Source organism: Pan troglodytes, chromosome 8 (assembly GCF_028858775.2).
Source record: "Pan troglodytes isolate AG18354 chromosome 8, NHGRI_mPanTro3-v2.0_pri, whole genome shotgun sequence".
Taxonomy (NCBI): domain Eukaryota; kingdom Metazoa; phylum Chordata; class Mammalia; order Primates; family Hominidae; genus Pan; species Pan troglodytes.
In genome coordinates this window covers 116,322,870-116,341,240 of record NC_072406.2, presented here as the reverse complement: position 1 = coordinate 116,341,240, position 18,371 = coordinate 116,322,870, and the positions used below count along the sequence as shown (strand labels likewise).

The 18,371-nt window shown below is 41.3% G+C and overlaps 1 protein-coding gene and 1 non-coding gene across 36 annotated transcripts in view; both read left to right on the top strand.

Moving 5' to 3' along the window:
* The window catches only part of CFAP43 (cilia and flagella associated protein 43), a 102,557-nt gene that overhangs the window by 5,554 nt on the left and 78,632 nt on the right, over positions 1-18,371 (top strand). For 31 of the 35 annotated variants that reach the window (XR_010146718.1, XR_010146716.1, XR_010146717.1 and 28 more), the window contains 3 exons: positions 1,279-1,375; positions 12,408-12,575; positions 14,679-14,829. Coding sequence is in view for 31 of the 35 variants with exons in the window: in XM_054660520.2 (XP_054516495.2) it covers positions 1,279-1,375; positions 12,408-12,575; positions 14,679-14,829 (416 nt within the window). In the remaining 4 variants the exon portion in view is untranslated. The remainder of the gene's footprint in view (positions 1-1,278; positions 1,376-12,407; positions 12,576-14,678; positions 14,830-18,371) is intronic. The other 4 variants (XM_063781169.1, XM_063781167.1, XM_063781162.1 and 1 more) reach the window with 1 other exon arrangement.
* MIR609 (microRNA mir-609) lies at positions 7,945-8,038 on the top strand. The gene has a single exon (NR_035939.1). It is a non-coding gene; the product is annotated as a microRNA mir-609 (primary transcript).

Genomic DNA, 18,371 nt, shown 5'->3' with positions numbered 1-18,371 from the left:
ATGTTGGCCAGGCTGCTCTCAAACTTCTGACCTCAGTGATCCACCTGCCTTCCCCTCCCAAAGTGCTGGGATTTCAGGTGTGAGCCATCTCGCCCGGCCTCATATATAATATTTAATCTATGGCTAGTATAGCTATAAAAAGCAAAGTTATATTTAAAGAAAATATATATATATGTATTTTTTCAAGTAAACACAGAAGAAAAGACTAGAAAGAAATTTACCAAGTTTGGTAGTAGGATTATAGAGGGTATATTTTTCTCTCTTTTTTTTGGCATTTTCTTCAAATACCATATTTTCTAAGATTTAAAGAATATCTAAAGTTGGTCATCTTCAATTGTGGGGGGAAACGTCTGTTTAGCAAGCATTTAAAAATCATTAAGATCTCTGCCTACAGAAAAACTAGTTTTTGTAGTGAATGCTCAATAAATACATTTTTTCTTTGTTGATTAGACTATGCTAAATATATTCAATAAATGACAAAAGCAAAATTTTAGGATTATATTATGGTCAATTAAAATGAGAATGAGAAAAAAAGCAGAAAACAGCTATTAAAAATCCACAGAACAAGCAATAGAGACACAAACATACAAAGACAGACTGAGATGAGGGCAAAGCTTGCACCTGTGGAACCCCACTGAAGAACAGCAGATGAAGAAGAGGGAAAATCAGACCACTCTGTACTGGGAAGCAGAGACAGGCGCTTCTTGTTTTGGCCTCCCCATGATACGCATTTTAAAACATGTTGTTGCTAAGACTTTGGAATTCATGTTGCTTTTTGTCAACTATAGGTACAAAGGAGTATGTCACTTTTTATAGCTGTTCCAAAAGCTGGCAGATATTAAGCTAAGGGCCAGATATGGCCTAAGATAATAGAAATAAGGAAGTAAGCTAGAATTATTACAACTTCCCAAGATATTTAAAGATGTCTGAATAACTATTCTAATTACAATGTCTCATATATTTATGAGATTATTTTTGGGTCATTTCAGACCATGCTGGGACTTACATGGTGCGGTATGCTCAGTTCTGCATTGAAGTCTAGAGACAGTAACCTAATGGTCTTAATTCACTTTAATATATTTTACAAATGGATCTTAGCTTTGCTCTAAGCTTTCTGTTCATGGTCTTAGAAATTAGCCAGGATCTTTCTTATTCTAATAGTTAAATGCTTTTGAATTACGTGAAAATCATTAGCAAAGGAAAATAAACTGTAAGACCATAGTTAACTGAACATGGTCTTAACATAATCAAATCCTGATAATGGATTTTATATTTTAGGCAACATTCTCCTGGACTACACTTTACTTTCATTCAGTTACTGTGGCACCTACCTGGCTAGTTACTCCTCTCTCCCAGAATTTGAACTGGCCCTTTGGTAAGTTTCAGCATCCTGTGGAATTCCTTTTACTGGGTTACATTTTCCTCTTACTCTTCTGGATTTTATCGAAGGAAATAGACATGAAAAATCTGAAACAAGGAAATATAGAAGGAAAAAATGCCAATCACAAGTTTTAATACAGTTGCTATGTTTAGGCATAAAATTTGGCAGTCAGAGCAAAAACTATATAAGAACTAAATTAGTTATTGTCATTCTCTTTCATTAACATGCTTTATGTATTCTCAGATAGAGAATATATTTATAAATACATAAAGTTTCACTTAAAAAAAACAAATAGCATCTTGGAGTTGTTCGTATGTTTCCTGCTAATATTGAAATTGAGATGGTCTCTATATTAGAGTTCAGTTTAAAGTAATTGTTGTTAGAGACATTAGAACAATTATATGTTCAGAGAGTGGAACATTATACCACTTTTGCCCACTGTATGGGAAATCCTGTGGTTAAGACACATTTCTGGTCTTTCCTGGATCATTTCACGTGGCCAACTTTAAGGCTATACTCCCTTTTCTATCCATGATATAAGCCCCTTCAAGAGGATATTTTTCTTATTAAGGGGAAGTACAAAATATTCCAGAAATGATTAAAGGATAACATACTAACATTTCTTATACAAAAATGTAAGTACCTAGATTCAGGGAGCCACATTTAGTTTATGTAAATTTTTTTTTTTTTTTTTTGAGATGGAGTCTCACTCTGTCCCCCAGGCTGGAGTGCAGTGGCACGATCTCAGCTCACTGCAACCTCCACCTCCCAGGTTCAAGCAATTCTCCTGCCTCAGCCTCCCGAGTAGCTGGGGTTACATGTACCCGCCATCATGACCAGCTAATTTTTTGTATTTTTGTAGAGACGGGGTTTCACCATTTTGGCCAGGCTGGTCTTGATCTCCTGACCTCAGGTGATCCGCCCACCTTAGCCTCCCAAAGTGCTGGGATTACAGGCATGAGCCACCGCCCTAAAATTTTTTTAAAACAGCTTTATTGAGGTATAACTAACAGATAATGAACTGTTCATATATAAGGTAAATACTTTGATAAGTTTTGATTTATGTATAAACACATCACCGTAATCAAGATAATAAATACATCCATCGGCCAGGCGCCGTGGCTCACACCTGTAATCCCAGCATTTTGGGAGGCTGAGGTGGGCAAATCACGAGGTCAGGAGATCGAGACCATCCTGGCTAACACGGTGAAATCCCATCTCTACTAAAAATACAAAAAATTAGCTGGGCATGGTGGCAGGTACCTGTAGTCTCAGCTACTCGGGAGGCTGAGGCAGGAGAATGGTGTGAACCTGGGAGGCGGAGCTTGCACTGAGCTGAGATTGCGCCACTGCACTCCAGCCTTGGCGACAGAGCAAGACTCCATCTGTAAATAAATAAATAAATTCATCCATCACCCCAAAAGTTTCTTTGTGTTCCTTCAGAGCTTCTTCATTAGCCTTTGTCAGTAATGTAGTTTCTGTCACTCTTGTTTGCATTTTCTGGTAGTTCATATACAGGGAGTGACACAGTGTATATTCTTTTGTCGGGCTTCTTTCATGCAACGTAATTATTTTGAAATTATCTTATGTTGCTGCATGTATGTGTCAGTAGTCATTCCTTTCTATTCCATGGTATGGATATACCATACTTTATTCACCTGTTGATGGATGTACTGTATTAGCTTGCTAGGGCTTCTGTAACAAAGTATCACAAACTGAGTGTCTCGAATAACAGAAATGTATTATCTCACAGCTCTGGATACACAGGATAGGAAGCAGCTGGGGAGAGATGACAAGTGCATAAATTCTGATAGTTCCAAAAGCAGAAGGCTCCAATTGTCCTTACTAAGAACAATCTGTAAATATTAAAAAAGCAGTGAAGTGGAATGAGCACAAATATGTTAGTGTAACAGACTTAGACCTGAATCCTGGCTCCACAAATTACTAGCTGTGTGATCTTAGAAAGGCTGAGCCTTAGTTTCTTCCTCTGTAAAATGGGTACATCAATGTCTCCTAAATATGGTTTTTCTAATAATTCATTGACTAAAAGTATGCATCATACCTAATAGTGTCTATTACATTATGTTTATTTAAGTCAGAGTTTCAAAAATGATGATTGTTAGGCTAATTCTGGGCCACCAGTGTATTTTGTTTTGGCCATAAAATATTTTTAAAATTGGAAAAATTTAGAGAAAAAGTTATCTGTATAACGTTTCTCAAACACAGGCAACCCTGGACCTGTATTCCCACATGGTCACAGTCTGGTTGGGCTAGTAAGTGGGTGCTCATTCTACATGCCCACCACCTTGAGCAGGGGTTGGTAAATGATGGCCCATAGGCCAAATCTGGCCCACCACCTGTTTTTGTAAAGTTTTGTTGGAACATGTTTATTTGCTTATATATTATCTATGGCTGCTTTTGCTCTATGATGGCAGACTTGAGTTGTAATAGAGCCCATATATGGTCTGCAAAGCTAAAAAGATTAACTGTCTGGTCCTTTATAGAAAGAGCTTGCCAACCCCTATCCTAGAGGTGTTTATACTCAGTACATTTCATTCATTTACATTAACTTCCTGGCCCCTATAAGCATTTGAGTTTGCTCACTGGATTTAATTCATTCAATAAATTTGTATCTCCTGCTTCCTGCTGGATATAAAATGTATCTCAGGTACATTTTAGGTATATCTGAGCCTTCTGTAGAGGGCATTTTTGATAAGCTGAGGTGAGACTGAGACTATGGGTAGGTAGTATCTCCTCCCGGTCCCAACCCTTCCCCTAGATTTGTTTGCATGTCTTAATATTCATGCGCACTTCTATTTAGGAAATTTGAGTCAGAGGGGAGAGACAAGGGGGCAGGAGTGAGGAGGGCAGGGGAGGACAGGGTAGAGGCTGTGCAGAGGACCAGACACTGCTCTCTCATGAGGAGATTCTCAGTGAGGCTCTGCGGCAGCAGAGGTGCCCTGGGGCCCAAGAATGAGTATGAACAGAGCTGGGAGACAGACACTCCTCCAGCCTCTGCTCTGGAAACCCAAGATGAGAAGCTTTGGGAGCAACCCCGATGGCACCCTCGGGTGCTGCATAGAAATGTGAGTGGGATTTAATCCTGTGATGAGGCCCAATAGTCCTCTTCACCAAGTAGCTTTGCCAGCAGTGGGCCTAAACACGAGGGAGCTAGAAGATGAACAGGGAGGAGGATGCAACTCACTTGGTGACAGCAGTTAGTCCGTGGACCCTGGGGACTCCCAGAAATAATTTAGTAAAAGTTCAAAAGAGGTGAAACTTCTGGAAGTCAGACCAGGAGGAGCCCAAGTACCATGATTTGACTCCTGGAAGTAAATTGATCTAAGAAGACTTTACCTTTATGTTCTAATGTTTTAAAAGAGCAGAATGGATTCATATATTATTTGTGTAATTAAAAATAACAATTCTGAAAAAGAATCTAAAGTAGGTGGGGAATGGTCTCATGGTTATAGTCCCAGGCTGGTGGGGTCTGGGACATCTGGGGTTCATAAGCAAAGACAATGTGCTATACACCAGCAATACCACCACCAGCAGTTTCATCAGAGAGGCATTCACTGAGATTTCCAATGGGTTAGTGCATTTAATCCCTGCCTCCCCCCTGCAACAACCCCCATGAGACATCTATGATGGTCCTCATTTTAAAGAAAGAGACTGAAACTTCAGAGAGATGGGATGTTAAAGGAGAATTTTCAAACAGATTATAAGATGTAAGATGGTTTCATATAACTCCTTAATAATGGAACCAGCAGGAAAACAAAAGAAGCTGGTCCCTGTCTTAGTAAGCTGTCACAAAATCCCATAGACTGGGTGGCTTATAAACAACAGAAATATGTTTCTCACAATTCTGAAGGCTAGAAAGTCCAAGATCAAGGTGCCAGCAGCTTCAGTTTCTGGTGAGGGCCTGCTTCCTGATTCATGGATGATAATTTCCACCATGTCCTCACATGGTAGAAGGGATGAGCTAGCTCTCTTTTATAAGGACACTTATCTCAACCATGGGGGCTCTGCACCCTTGACCTGATCATTCCCCAAAAGTCCCAATACCACAATACCATCACCATTGGGGTTAGGATTTCAACATATAAATTTGGTGGGGGGAGGCAGCACACAAACAGACCATAGCAATTCCTGAGTGCTTAAAAGAACACACACACAGCTGGGCATGGTGGCTCACGCCTGTAATCCTAACACTTTGGGAGGCCAAGGTGGGCGGATCACCTGAGGTCAGGAGTTCGAGACCAGCCTGGCCAACATGGCGAAACCCCATCTCTACTAAAAATACAAAAATTAGCCAGAGTGGTGGTGGGTGCCTGTAATCCCAGCTACTCAGGAGGCTGAGGCAGGAGAATCACTTGAACCTGGGAAGCAGAGGTTGCAGTGAGCCAAGGTCATGCCACTGCACTCCAGCCTGGGTGACAGAGCGAGACTCCGTCTCAAACACACACACACACACACACACACACAGATACACATGCTCACTCACATAGAGTTAGAAAAAGTAGTGGTTACATAAAATTTCTAGGTTAGATATATGAATGATTATCTTTCCAGAGGTCTCTAAAACCTTAGGACCTTAAACTTAACTGTTCTACCAGGGCATACAATCATAGCATTGAACATGTTCTAGAGTTTAACCTGTAAAAGCATGCCTGCCTTTATCACATCGAGGCTGTTAGTATGTATTATGACAACAAAGTTACATTCCCCAGGAGTGTCAGATATGGGGCAAAGCAAGGTACAAAGTCTGGTTTTTGTTCGAGGAGGCTTGCTGGAAAATGCTTCCCAGCATGATATGAGAAATCAAACCAACACAATTTTTCTTTTTTCCAAGTTTCTTTTTTTTTGTTGTTGTTCTTATAGCTACTTGCCTAAACTTATATAGTTGGTGAGTTGCTGAGTGGGCTTTAAACTCATTTGGTTTCTAAGCTCTTTTATAGCTTTCATTGATCTAAGGCACAATGGGAACCTGTAGTAGGGGCATCTCACATAGTCTGATGGTGGAGGGGAATGGTCAGGGAAGGCTTCCTGGAAGGAGAGGTAATGTTTAAACAGATACTTCTATTAATTAGCTAGGCCTGCCATAGCAAAGTACCACAGACTGGGTGGCTTAAACAGCATGCATATATTGCCTCCCAGTTCTGGAGACTAGAATTCTGAGATCAAGGTCTCAGCAGGGTTGGTTCCTTCTGAGGGCTGTGAGAGAGAATCTGCCCCCGCGCCTCTCACCAACTTCTGCTCACTTGTTTGCTGGCAGTCCTTGGCTTACAGACACATCACCCAGATCTCTGCTTTTATTTTCACATGGCATTCTCCCTGTGTGTGTCTGTCTCCAAATGTTCCCTTTATATAAGAACACCAGACTTATTGGATTAGGGCCCATCCTAATGACTTCATTTTAACTTGATTACCCTCTGTAAAGACCATATTTCCAAATAAGGTCACATTCTGAGGTGCTGGGGGTTAGGATATTAACATGGGAATTTGGGGGAGGCACAGTTCAACCCATAGCAATACCTAAAGGATGAACAGGAATCAGCCTTGTGACGAGAAGAAAGAACATCCTAGGCAGAGGAATGGCATGTGCAAAGGCCATGAAGTAGAAAAAGCACAGCAGGTTTCAATGAAAAGGTCATAATAACGGGAACAAGAGATTTGCCATGAGAGAGGCAAGCTTGGAGGGACAGTCAGAGGTGAGCTTATGAGCAGCCCTATATGTAGGTGACCATGTGGTTTATCATCCAAATCAGGATGCTTTTGAGAGTGAAAGAGGGTGTTGCTGATGAATGCAGGGCACTTTAGCCTAAACTGGGTTTCTCCTAGGCATACTGGGAAGGATACTCACAATCCATATAAGCTATGCTAATGGACAAATTCTTTATCCTAAAGGCAGTGGGGAGCTACTAAAGGGTTTTAGCAGGGATGTGACACAATTATATCTGCATTTAAGAAGATTCCTTTCAGCCAATTATTTCCAATGAAAGTATCTCCAATACTTTCGTACTGTGGAAGGTATATTGGAAGGAAACAAGGCATGAACATCAATTAGGAGGCTGTGGTGGTCCAGGTGAGAGATGACTGTGTCATGGACTAGGGTGGGAGTAGGGATGGAGGGAAGTGAAACTATTTGGGAGGTGTTTAGGAGGTAGCATCATGAGACTTGTAACTGACTAAATGTTGGGTGTCATGCTGAGGAAGAGGGATGGGTCTAGGGTTATATCCAGAGTTGCGTGTGACTTGGGCAACTTAGGGACACTCTGATGCTATTCAGAGAGATATTGAGGGCTTGGGGGCAGGGAATTTAGGGGAGGCAATGGGGGAAGATGAGCTGGGAGACAAACTGAACTGAGAGTGCTTGAGATGAACAAACAGAGATGTCTAGTTGGCAGCTGATATATCAGTTAGGACTTAGGTTCATTTGTGGTCACAGAAACCCAAATCACCAACACGTGTTTCCTTCTCTCACATGCAGTTGTCTGGGCACGAGCAGCTGTGGATGGTGTGGTGGCTCCTCGGGGTCAGCGTCCAGTCTCCCGCTGTCATGCTGCTCGGCTGTTCCTAGGGTGTTTCTCTCATCTCTGGTCTATAATGGGTTAAATAGTAGAGATGAGGGCAACACCCTAGGAACAGCAGAGGAACCCTAAACCACCGGTGTATTTTGGGAGCCAATGGGGAGGGAAAAGGATGAGGGGAAGGGCACAAACCTTCTGTTGAAATGCAGGGCTTGCATGAAAGAGATCATTGCCTGACCCAGGGACTACCTCAAGGGCTTTTGGTGAGGACAAGTGACAGTAGGAAGATGCAAGAGCCTTTAGTACCAAGGTTCTCAACACTGACTACATGCTGGAATGACTTGTGAAGCTTTTAAAAAATGTTAGTGCCCACTCTTCCCCTCTCCCCTCGGCCAGTTAAATCAGAACCTCAGAGAGCAATGTGCCTTGAGATGCCTTGAACCACTGCTTGAGAAGGAAGGACAAACACATTATTACCTTGGAAGAATTGCATAAGGCTTATGACTTGAAAAAAAATTCTTTTTGGAAACACAAGCATTTCTTTTTTTTTTTCCTTTTTTTTTTTTTTTTTTTTTTTTGAGACAGAGTCTCACTCTGTCACCCAAGCTGGAGTGCAGTGGTGCGATCTCGGCTCACTGCAACCTCCGCCTCCCGGGTTCACGCCATTCTCCTGCCTCAGCCTCCCGAGTAGCTGGGACTACAGGCACCCGCCACCACGCCCAGCTAATTTTTTGTATTTTTAGTAGAGACGGGGTTTCACCGTGTTAGCCAGGATGGTCTCAATCTCCTGACCTCATGATCCACCCGCCTCAGCCTCCCAAAGTGCTGGGATTACAGGCGTGAGCCACTGTGCCCGGCCTTGGAAACACAAGCATTTCTTTAAGAATGACCAGATGTTGCCATATGTATTTATGGCGCAAGCAAGTGTTGTCTAAGCAGTTTCTCTGTTTGCTTGTCATAGCGGCATTTAGAAACTCGAACATGCTTTCATTTATGTAAATAGTTTATGAAGCTTTGACAACAAATGTAAACAGACCTGAAATTATAAATCTGCTAAATTTGTATTAAGGGTATTAATTATTGAGAGAAAGTCCCCTTCCTCCACACTCAACTCCTATGGCAATTATGAACTCCATTTTACCCAGAACACTTAAGTGCCTCAGCATCTGTATGATATAGTGGAGCAGGTGCTGGCATAGGTACCTGCTGACCTGATGTATCACTAGCTCTGCAGGATGATTGCCACATACATGGAACACCTGGGAGTGCTGGAAATGTACCGGGATCGAAGCTACAAAGTGTGTTTTCATTCGCAGTGGAGGCTATGTCAAGCAACGGAAGGTCCAGCCCTCTTGCGGGTGTGGTGAGAGGCTCTACTAGCAAAGACATGGGTGCCGGAGTGGGTCCTATGTAGCATGCGAGTGCTGTAGAGAAAATTCAGTGATGTACATGGCTCTGATCCTGGACACAAAATCTATACTGGAGAGGAAATGACTGCTGAAATAAGGAAATTGTATGAATATTTAAAATGCCTGGAACACTAAAGTAATGATATTTCAAAAAGAAAGAAAGAAAGAAAAGAAAAGAAAAAGAAAGAAAGAAAGAAAATGCAAGGCTTGGAAGGTGCACACATGACTGCCACTAACATTCATTGACTGGCTCGGCCATAAGCCACAGCCAGCTTCAAGGGTGGCTAGGTAATATTAGGTCCTCATTGTGAGTGGCCATATGTGCCTGGCTAATATTCAGAGGGTTCTGTTACTCAGAGGGAGAAATGGAGAATAAATGCTGAGGGACACATGCCCTTGCCACAGATATCCAGGACTGGTGCTCAGGAGAGAGGGCTGGAGATAAACATTTGGGAATAATTAAGTCAATGGATAGCCAAAGTGTGAAATATAAGTAAGAACACCTCAAGAAGAGCCTAGGGTGGAACCTTGAGGAATATCAATGGAAGGGACCCACCTAGGAGACTCATAGGAGTAGCTATGAAAGGAGGAAGGACACTAGGCAGGGAGGGTTCCAGAATGTGCCTCAGCCTGGGTTCCTCGGAAAGCAGAGGCTGAGGCAAGAGCTCATGCATCCCATCTTTAGCAGGGTGTGTGATCCCAGGGCAGGAGAGCCAGTATGAGGGCGTATTACCTTGCTGGCCAGCACTTGGTACCGAGTGCAACTGGTTACTCTATCTCAAAGGTGGTCTTCTGAGAGGTTCTATGAACTGCTGTGAATCAGGACAGTCCTCAGGCAGTGACAGACTGTGGGTGGGGAAGGGGAGAGGAGGAGATGAGAATTTATCCACCAACTCCTGTATCCCATCGATTGAAGCTTCACTGCACAGGGTGGTAATTCCTTCACACTTTCAGGTTTGTCGTGATTGTCCCCAGGAGCCCCAGTGAAGTCCCAGTGAAGCCACTGGGCGTGTGAAGTGGGTGTGAGGCGAGGCACAGGTGGGGTGTGCCTACATGAAGTTAGTCAAAGTGCACACACAGTTGGACAGCCACTGAGTCAGCGAGGCAGAAGACGGGGTCAAGGGCCCAGACACAATTGAGAGGATCTGTGGTGTCCCATAAGAGGTGTGTGACAGAGAGTCTAAGAGTGATTCCAGAAGGTGGTTGTGGTGAACAGTGCCCAGTTCTGCAGAGGTAAAGTTAGGCAATGACTGAGAAGTGCCTTTTGGATTTAGGATGAAGGCAGGTATCTGTGGATATAGCTATGTCAATGGAATGGTGGTGACAGGATGCAGATATCCTGGGATGAGGAGAGTGTAGCTGAGGAAGCCATGGCGGTGACTTTAGAACAACTTGCTCAAAAAGTTTGACTCTGAGGAGAGGGGAGAGACATAGAAAGGTAAGACTGAGGGAAGGCTTCTTTTGAGGATGGTATGGATGAGCACTTGTGTGTTGGCAGGAAGAAGTCAGGTGAGAGGGAGAGTTGGAAGATGCAGTTATCCTGAGTAAACCAATGTCCCTAAGAAGGCAAGACTGTGGGACCCAGAGCACAGGTGGTGGAATTGGCCTTAGGTAGGAGGAAGGACACACCTTCCATTGTAAGGGGAGAGGAGGCGGAGAGAACCATGCAGACCCAAATGGGTAGTTATACTTGAGAGCAAGAATTCTCAGCTGATGGCCTCTATTTTATTCATGGGAATCAAAGCCATTTACTGAGATTGAGAAGGGAGTAGAGGGGCTAGAGGTTTCAGGAGAGGGGAGAATATTTTAAATGCGCATTTTAGAGAATGAGAGAGAGAGAACTGGCCAGAGAAACATTAGCAGGACTGGAGATCCTATTGAGGGTCTGGTGGGGGGTGGCAACCACAAGTTTATGGTGTCACTGCCATGCACAGTCCTGTAGTCTTTGTTCCCATGTCTCTAGCAGCCCAGGCTTTCAGTTGTCTCCATCCAGGGATGACGGTCTTTGCCAGGTACCTGATGCAAAAAGTCAAAGGATCAAGGGAACCAGAGATTCCAGCAAGAGTGTGGTTGATGTGATGGGCAGGGCATTTGTGATAGGGAATGAAGGATGAGGGCAGGAGGGAGTGAAAGACAAGCTAAGCTCAATCAATATTAGCTCCAGTTTCCTAATCACAACTCTGAATGGAGTTCTGGCCCCTCATTTGAGGGCATAGCTCACATTTAATTTTTTTCTTTTCCTTCATCTAGCAAGGGACTTTGTTCATGGTAGGAGTTCAGGATATTCTCTTAAATGGGTAAATGAATAAATCCATTTTAAAATACACCACTTTATTTATTTATTTATTTATTTATTTATTTATTTATTTATTTATTTTTGAGATGGAGTCTTGCTCTGTTGCCCAGGCTGGAGTGCAGTGGCACAATCTTGGCTCACTGCAACCTCCGCCTCCCAGGTTCAAGCGATGCTCCTGCCTCAGCCTCCCAAGTAGCTGGGATTACAGGCGTGTGCCACCATACCCAGCTAATTTTTGTATTTTTAGTAGAGACAGGTTTCACCATATTGGCCAGACTGGTCTTGAACTCCTGACCTCGTGATCCACCCGCTTTGGCCTCCCAAAGTGCTGGGATTACAGGCGTGAGCCACCGCGCCTGGCACCACTTTAATTTTAAAAACTCAATAAATGATCAATTGGCATCGATGAGAACAGTACCCCCAGATCCATATGGAGTACTCACATGTAGTACTTACAGATTCAGGCACTTACACTTGTTTTGTAGCAAATGTGATGATATATTTCATTTTCTAGGTTTGGCTGTGTTAAATTGCAAAATTATTAAAGAAGATAAAATAGCCTTGGTATAGCATATGACAGTATAGTGTTTTTAAAACATAGTTTTTTTGCTTTCTTAGGATACAATACAATGATAAGCATAATTATTTATAAATTTGACATTAAGGTCATTGATTATATAAATTGTATCATAAATTATATCCCAATTTATGTAAATTAAAAAATAGATAAATGTTCTAAATACATGAAATTCAAATGAACTTTTTTTCATCAAATGCTATTTTTCTCTAAGGAACTGGGAATCGAGTATCATTTTGTGTAGGAAATCACAGCCTGGAATGGATGTGAACCAAATGTCTTTTAACCCCATGAACTGGCGCCAGCTGTGCTTATCAAGTCCAAGTACAGTGAGCGTGTGGACCATTGAAAGAAGTAACCAGGAGCATTGTTTCAGAGCAAGGTAGGAGCCTTTGTTACAACAGTAGCAACATGGTGGTCTTTGTTTGCATTCGTGTAATGTGATTGGGTCAATGTGATGAATTAAGTGGCTTTATACATACATATATATGCATACACACACACACACACACACATACGTTCAGCTTATCTTGTTATAACATCTTTCTACATGCGTGATTACCTTGGAGTGGTTGTTTGCATTTCAAAAGAATTCTCTATGACTTGTTTCCCAATTAATTTATTTAAAATATTAAGTTCTCTGAGAGCTTTTTCCAACATGATCTAATTTTCTAAAATTTTATTTGTCCTTACTATTTTAAAACATGCCTGTTGTATAAAAAGGAGAGTTAAGACTTTTGCTATTACTCGGATGCCCTACTGGAATTTCAAAAATAAGAAATGGTTAGATATAGAAAGTATGCAGATTGGCCGAGTGCAGTGGCTCACGCCTGTAGTCCCAGCAATCTGGGAGGCCGAGGCGGGCGGATCACGAGGTCAGGAGATCGAGACCATCCTGGCTAACACGGCGAAACCCCGTCTCTACTAAAAATACAAAAAATTAGCCGGGCATGGTGGCGCATGCTTGTAGTCCCAGCTACTCGGGAGGCTGAGACAGGAGAATCACTTGAACCCGAGAGGTGGAGGTTGCAGTGAGCCGAGATCGTGCCACTACACTCCAGCCTGGGGACAGAGCAAGATTCCATCTAAAAAAAAAAAATATGCAGATTATACATTCAGACACATTATCCGCAAGCAAAAGGGTAGTTGTGTATAGTGGAGCCATGGAGTTACCTGTTTAAATAGAACTGGGTCAAAGAGAAATTCTGTGACAAATGCCGTGGTGATAATGGGTGCTTTTGTTGAGAAAGAGCTCGGAGACTCAAGGTGCTACTGAGCTGACCATTTTCAGTGTACTCCGTGAAGTCAAAGTTGAAGAGATGTTGGATCTCTTGATTTTTAAGAGATCTCAAAAGTATTCCCTTGAAACTGCAATTTTGATAAATCACCTTAAGAGAATCTAAAGCTAGTAAATAAAGCTTTTGAAATGGAGAGCCTTAAGAGAAGCCTTTCTGCTCAGTGCTCTTTATGTCTCAACTTCTTTTTCACAGTAACCCATTGAATAGCCAAATCTGTCTCTAGTGAGAGCTGACAACACTGCACCTTTTAATAAAAGTGGGTGATATCTCTATCAGATCCTTGTGAGGGCAGGCAAGTAATTTATCACACCCTTTTCTCCCTTTGCCTCCCTCAAACGTTCTACTCAAGTTCTGAATACTGAGTTGTGACTTTTCTGTAAGCAAATAAAATGGGAGATAAAACGAGTGGATTGTCCTAGTTCACAAAGCAAGCAGGATTCAAACACACTTCAGCCTTACATTTGAGTAGTAGGTGCTGTTTTTATGTGATTGCTTTTCAAAATTGTTTATCATTTATAAAATCTAGGCAAGGAAGTTTTGAATTTAATGCATGAAACCACAAATTCTCTAAATTAACCTTTATAACCATATTATAAATTAAAAGTAGATATATGATAAATTTGAAAATGAACTCAATATCAGAGATTATAAAAGTAGCTGAATACAGCCTGAATATATGTTTAAATATATATTTATTTTAGTCTACAGTGTTTTTCATTTGAATTAGTTGCCAACATTTAAAGTTTAAGAGATTTCTCATAAATATCCAGGTTATAGTATTCTCTTGAAATTTTGGAATCAAAATTCTCACATGTCAACAACCCTCTTGGCTTGAACTGAGTGGTCCCTGCCACCTTGAGGAAGGACAAATATTTTCCCATTTTCCACTATCCTCACCAGTCACATATCACCTGCCCGACCCTCATCCAGTATTCAAATTTACAACTCCTGCTTTAGATATTAACTTTCAAAAATTTTTATAATCCCTCAGTACTTAATTTAAAACTGTGTAACTTGTCTTTTTACAACCTGTTATATATTTTTAAATCTATCATTTGGCTTTTATCTTCTTATTTGATTTTTGCAAGTTATAATACCTCCCCACCTCACTTAAACTGATATGCAGTGGTTGCATCAATAGGAAGTTTCTGTTCATCTCATTGTTCTGATGCCTCTTTTGTCTACAGGTCGGTGAAATTACCTCTAGAAGATGGGTCATTTTTTAATGAAACAGATGTCGTTTTCCCCCAGTCGTTGCCGAAAGATCTCATCTATGGACCCGTGCTGCCACTGTCATCCATTGCCGGGCTGGTAGGCGAAGAGGCAGAGACTTTCCGGGTAATTACCTGGCACCTCTTCCTGTTTGCCTAATGGGTTGAGGTCTAGGAAGCCTGATCTCATTTGATTGGCATAACCATCCCATGAGAAATGCAGGATACAGAGGATCATCTTGGTTTTTAATATAGATTAGCCACAGAGACTGTGAGAGATGAAGACTCTGGAGTTTTGAGTTTGGATGACTGGGATGATGACGGCATTGCTAACAGAGACAGGGGGCCCAGGTGTGATTTCCATTTTGGGCATACTCAGTTTGGGGTGCAGGGAAGACACCTAGGTGGAGATGCTGGGCAGAAGTTGGGAAAGTGGACCTAGTGTTAGGGAGGAGAGGTGGGACTGTCAGTGTCATTCTCACAGATAGGACAGTGGGAGCACTGAGGGGATGTGATGAGCAAAGAGAGAAAGGGTGCAAGGGAAGAAAAGAGAGCCAGAGCCAGCTGACTGCTGAACTCAGGGGCGAAAGGAATTCTGAGAAGGCGCAGTCACAGAAGTAGGAGCAAACCCGGGAGGGAGGAACAAGGCCGTAGGAAACAGCAGAAGAAAGTTTCAAAAGGGAGTTTGCCAGGTGTTACACACCCATTCATTCATTCATTTACTCATTCAACAGAGATTTATCAAGTTTCTTCTATGGAGCAGACACTGTTTTAAGCAATGGGATTCGCATGGTGGCCAAGCAGGCTCCATGTAATTCTCATGGAGCTTACATTCTTGTCAGGGAGACAGAACTACAACAACAAAAGTAAAGAGTATTGTTCTTTTGTAATAATTACCACATTTTGCAATGATATATTGAATCATTACAAAATGTGGTAATTATTACAACAGAATAAATGGAGACAGGGCAGCAAGGATGGGATGGGCTGGTTAAGGAAGGCCTCTGGGGAGATGACACTTAAGCTAAGATTTGAAGGACAAGGAGGCATTACTCATGTTACAAGCAGGATAAAGAGTGTTTCCTTTGGGAGGCCGAGACGGGTGGATCACGAGGTCAGGAGATCGAGACCATCCTGGTTAACACAGTGAAACCCTGTCTCTACTAAAAATACAAAAAAATTAGCCGGGCATGGTGGCGGACGCCTGTAATCCCAGCTACTTGGGAGGCTGAGGCAGGAGAATGGTGAGAACCCGGGAGGCAGAACTTGCAGTGAGTCGAGATCGCGCCACTGCACTCCAGCCTGGGCGACAGAGCGAGACTCCGTCTCAAAAAAAAAAAAAAAAAAAAAGAGTGTTTCACGTGGAAGGACCTGCATGTGCAAGGCCCTAAGGGAAAAAGAGAACTTGGTATGTGTAAGGAACTGAGAAAAGATGCATATGGCTGGAGCATGATAAATGAAGTGGAAGTGAGGTGTGGGGTGCTATTCAAGAGACAGGCAGGGAACAGAGGGCAGCACCTGCAAGACCTTTGGGATGAAGGGAGAAGCTCCACTTTTTTGGCCCTCTTGAACCTGCTATGCTTTACCCTTGTGTTAAAAATTAGCTGGGCATGATGGCAGATGCCTGCAATCCCAGCTACTCGGGAGGCTGAGGTGGGAGAATCACTTGAAGCCGGGAGGCGGAGGTTGCAGTGAGCCAAGATTGCACCATTGCACTCCAGCCTGGGTGACAGCGAGACTCCATCTCAAAAACTTAACTAAGCTAAACTAAAATAAACTAAAATAAAAATAATTCAGTGTGAAGATTAGTTCATTCAAAAATCTCTGTGGCAAGCAAGAGAAAGGGTTACATGCCCTTAATATTTCCTCTAATGAATGTCAATGATTCACCTTTTTAAATTATGGAAAGAGATTATAGTCAATCTCCTGCATTCGTGGGTTCCACTTCTGTGTATTCAACCCACTGCAGATCAAAAATATTCAGAAAAAAAGTTGTATGGTTGCATCTGTACTGAATATATACACACTTTTATTTCTTCTCGTTATTTCCTAAACAATATAGTATAACAACTATTTATAAAACATTTACATTGTATTAGGTATTATAAGTAACCTAGAGATGACTTAAAAGTATATGGGAGAAAAAATAAAATAAAATAATTAAAAATAAAGAAAAAATTTACAGGGGGATGTATGTAGGTTATATGGAAATACTATGCCATTTTATGTAAGGAACTGGAGCATCCACAGATTTTGGTATCAGTGGGGGGTCCTGGAACCCATCCCCTGTGGATACTGTAGTTCCTTTTATAGCACAGGTCTCAGCCTTGGAGATATAACTGCATTCAGCCACAGTGGGGCAGCAAAGGAGGAACAAAGAGATCAGCCATCAAGGTTTGCAACTCAAATTTTTCTATGTTTAGTATTTGGTGCCAGAGCCCCTAAATTTCTACTCTCTCAAATTGGGTTTTTCTGGGCAGAAAATATGTGTAGGAGCCCTTATATTTCACATTTTGTACAAACATAACGAACTCTGCATAAAACATTTAAAATTCAGGCAATTGTCCTTGTCATTTGAGAAATGCTATGAAATGCCTTCTTTAAATACTCAAATGTGGAGTTATTATTTTAAAATGCTCATAATAGACATCTTTATTTTAAAACCTTTTTTATTTGTATAAATTTAAGGGGTACGCCTGCAGTTTTGCTATGTGGATATATTGTCTGGGCAGACATCTTTATTTCCTAGGACTTGTGCACTCAGTGTATTTTAAATTTTTCTGAAAGCAGAAATGTAATATTATAGTTTGACAACCCTAAATCATTCATGGATTATTAATAAAGCCATATATTTTGTATTTAAGTTAGACATTTTCCCAGTAGTTTACTTTTTCATTTTGTAGCAAAATAAAGTGAGGAAAATGTTTAAAACATTAATTAATGTCTGTACAATGAGTGAAAGCATAACCAAAAATAGATCTCAAATGTCTTGATTCTATTCCCTCCTTCAATGTCATTTCTTGTGACCTGGGTACCAATGGCAAGGGAATCAATAATGACTCGATCTGTATAAGGTCTTAAAAATGGATAAGTTGTGGACTTTTAAAAAATTACAAACATCAAATAATCCCATTATCTATTCATAGCTAATGCCAGAAGGGTACATTACAGGCCTTTAAATAGCCCTGAGTCACATTACACAACTTATTTAGGGCATTAGAAATGTATCCAGTTTTAAGTCGTAGCATGGGGGAAATCAAAGGCAGATGTTATCTGGGCAGAAATTGGATCCAAGATCATGAACTTTATCTCAAGTGTCTAATTTCTTTTTTCCATCTACCTTTTTAATTTTTTCAAACAGATGTTGCTAAATAGGAATCTCTTTTAGAAACTCAAATATTTTGAAATATATATGGATTTTTACATTTTCTAAAGCAGGATTAAATTGGACTGCAATTTTTCATGTTTTGTCATCATGTGATCAAAATGATTTCTGATTCTAGAGGACTGAAAAAGGAGATGATATTATCAACAAACATTTCTAAACACTACTGGTACCCTTTATTTTTAAATATCTCAGAATTATAAACTATTGTTTCTGCTTACATAATCCATATACTCACATTCATTTTTAAATGTCATCAAATATATTAATTGATGAAAAAGTAA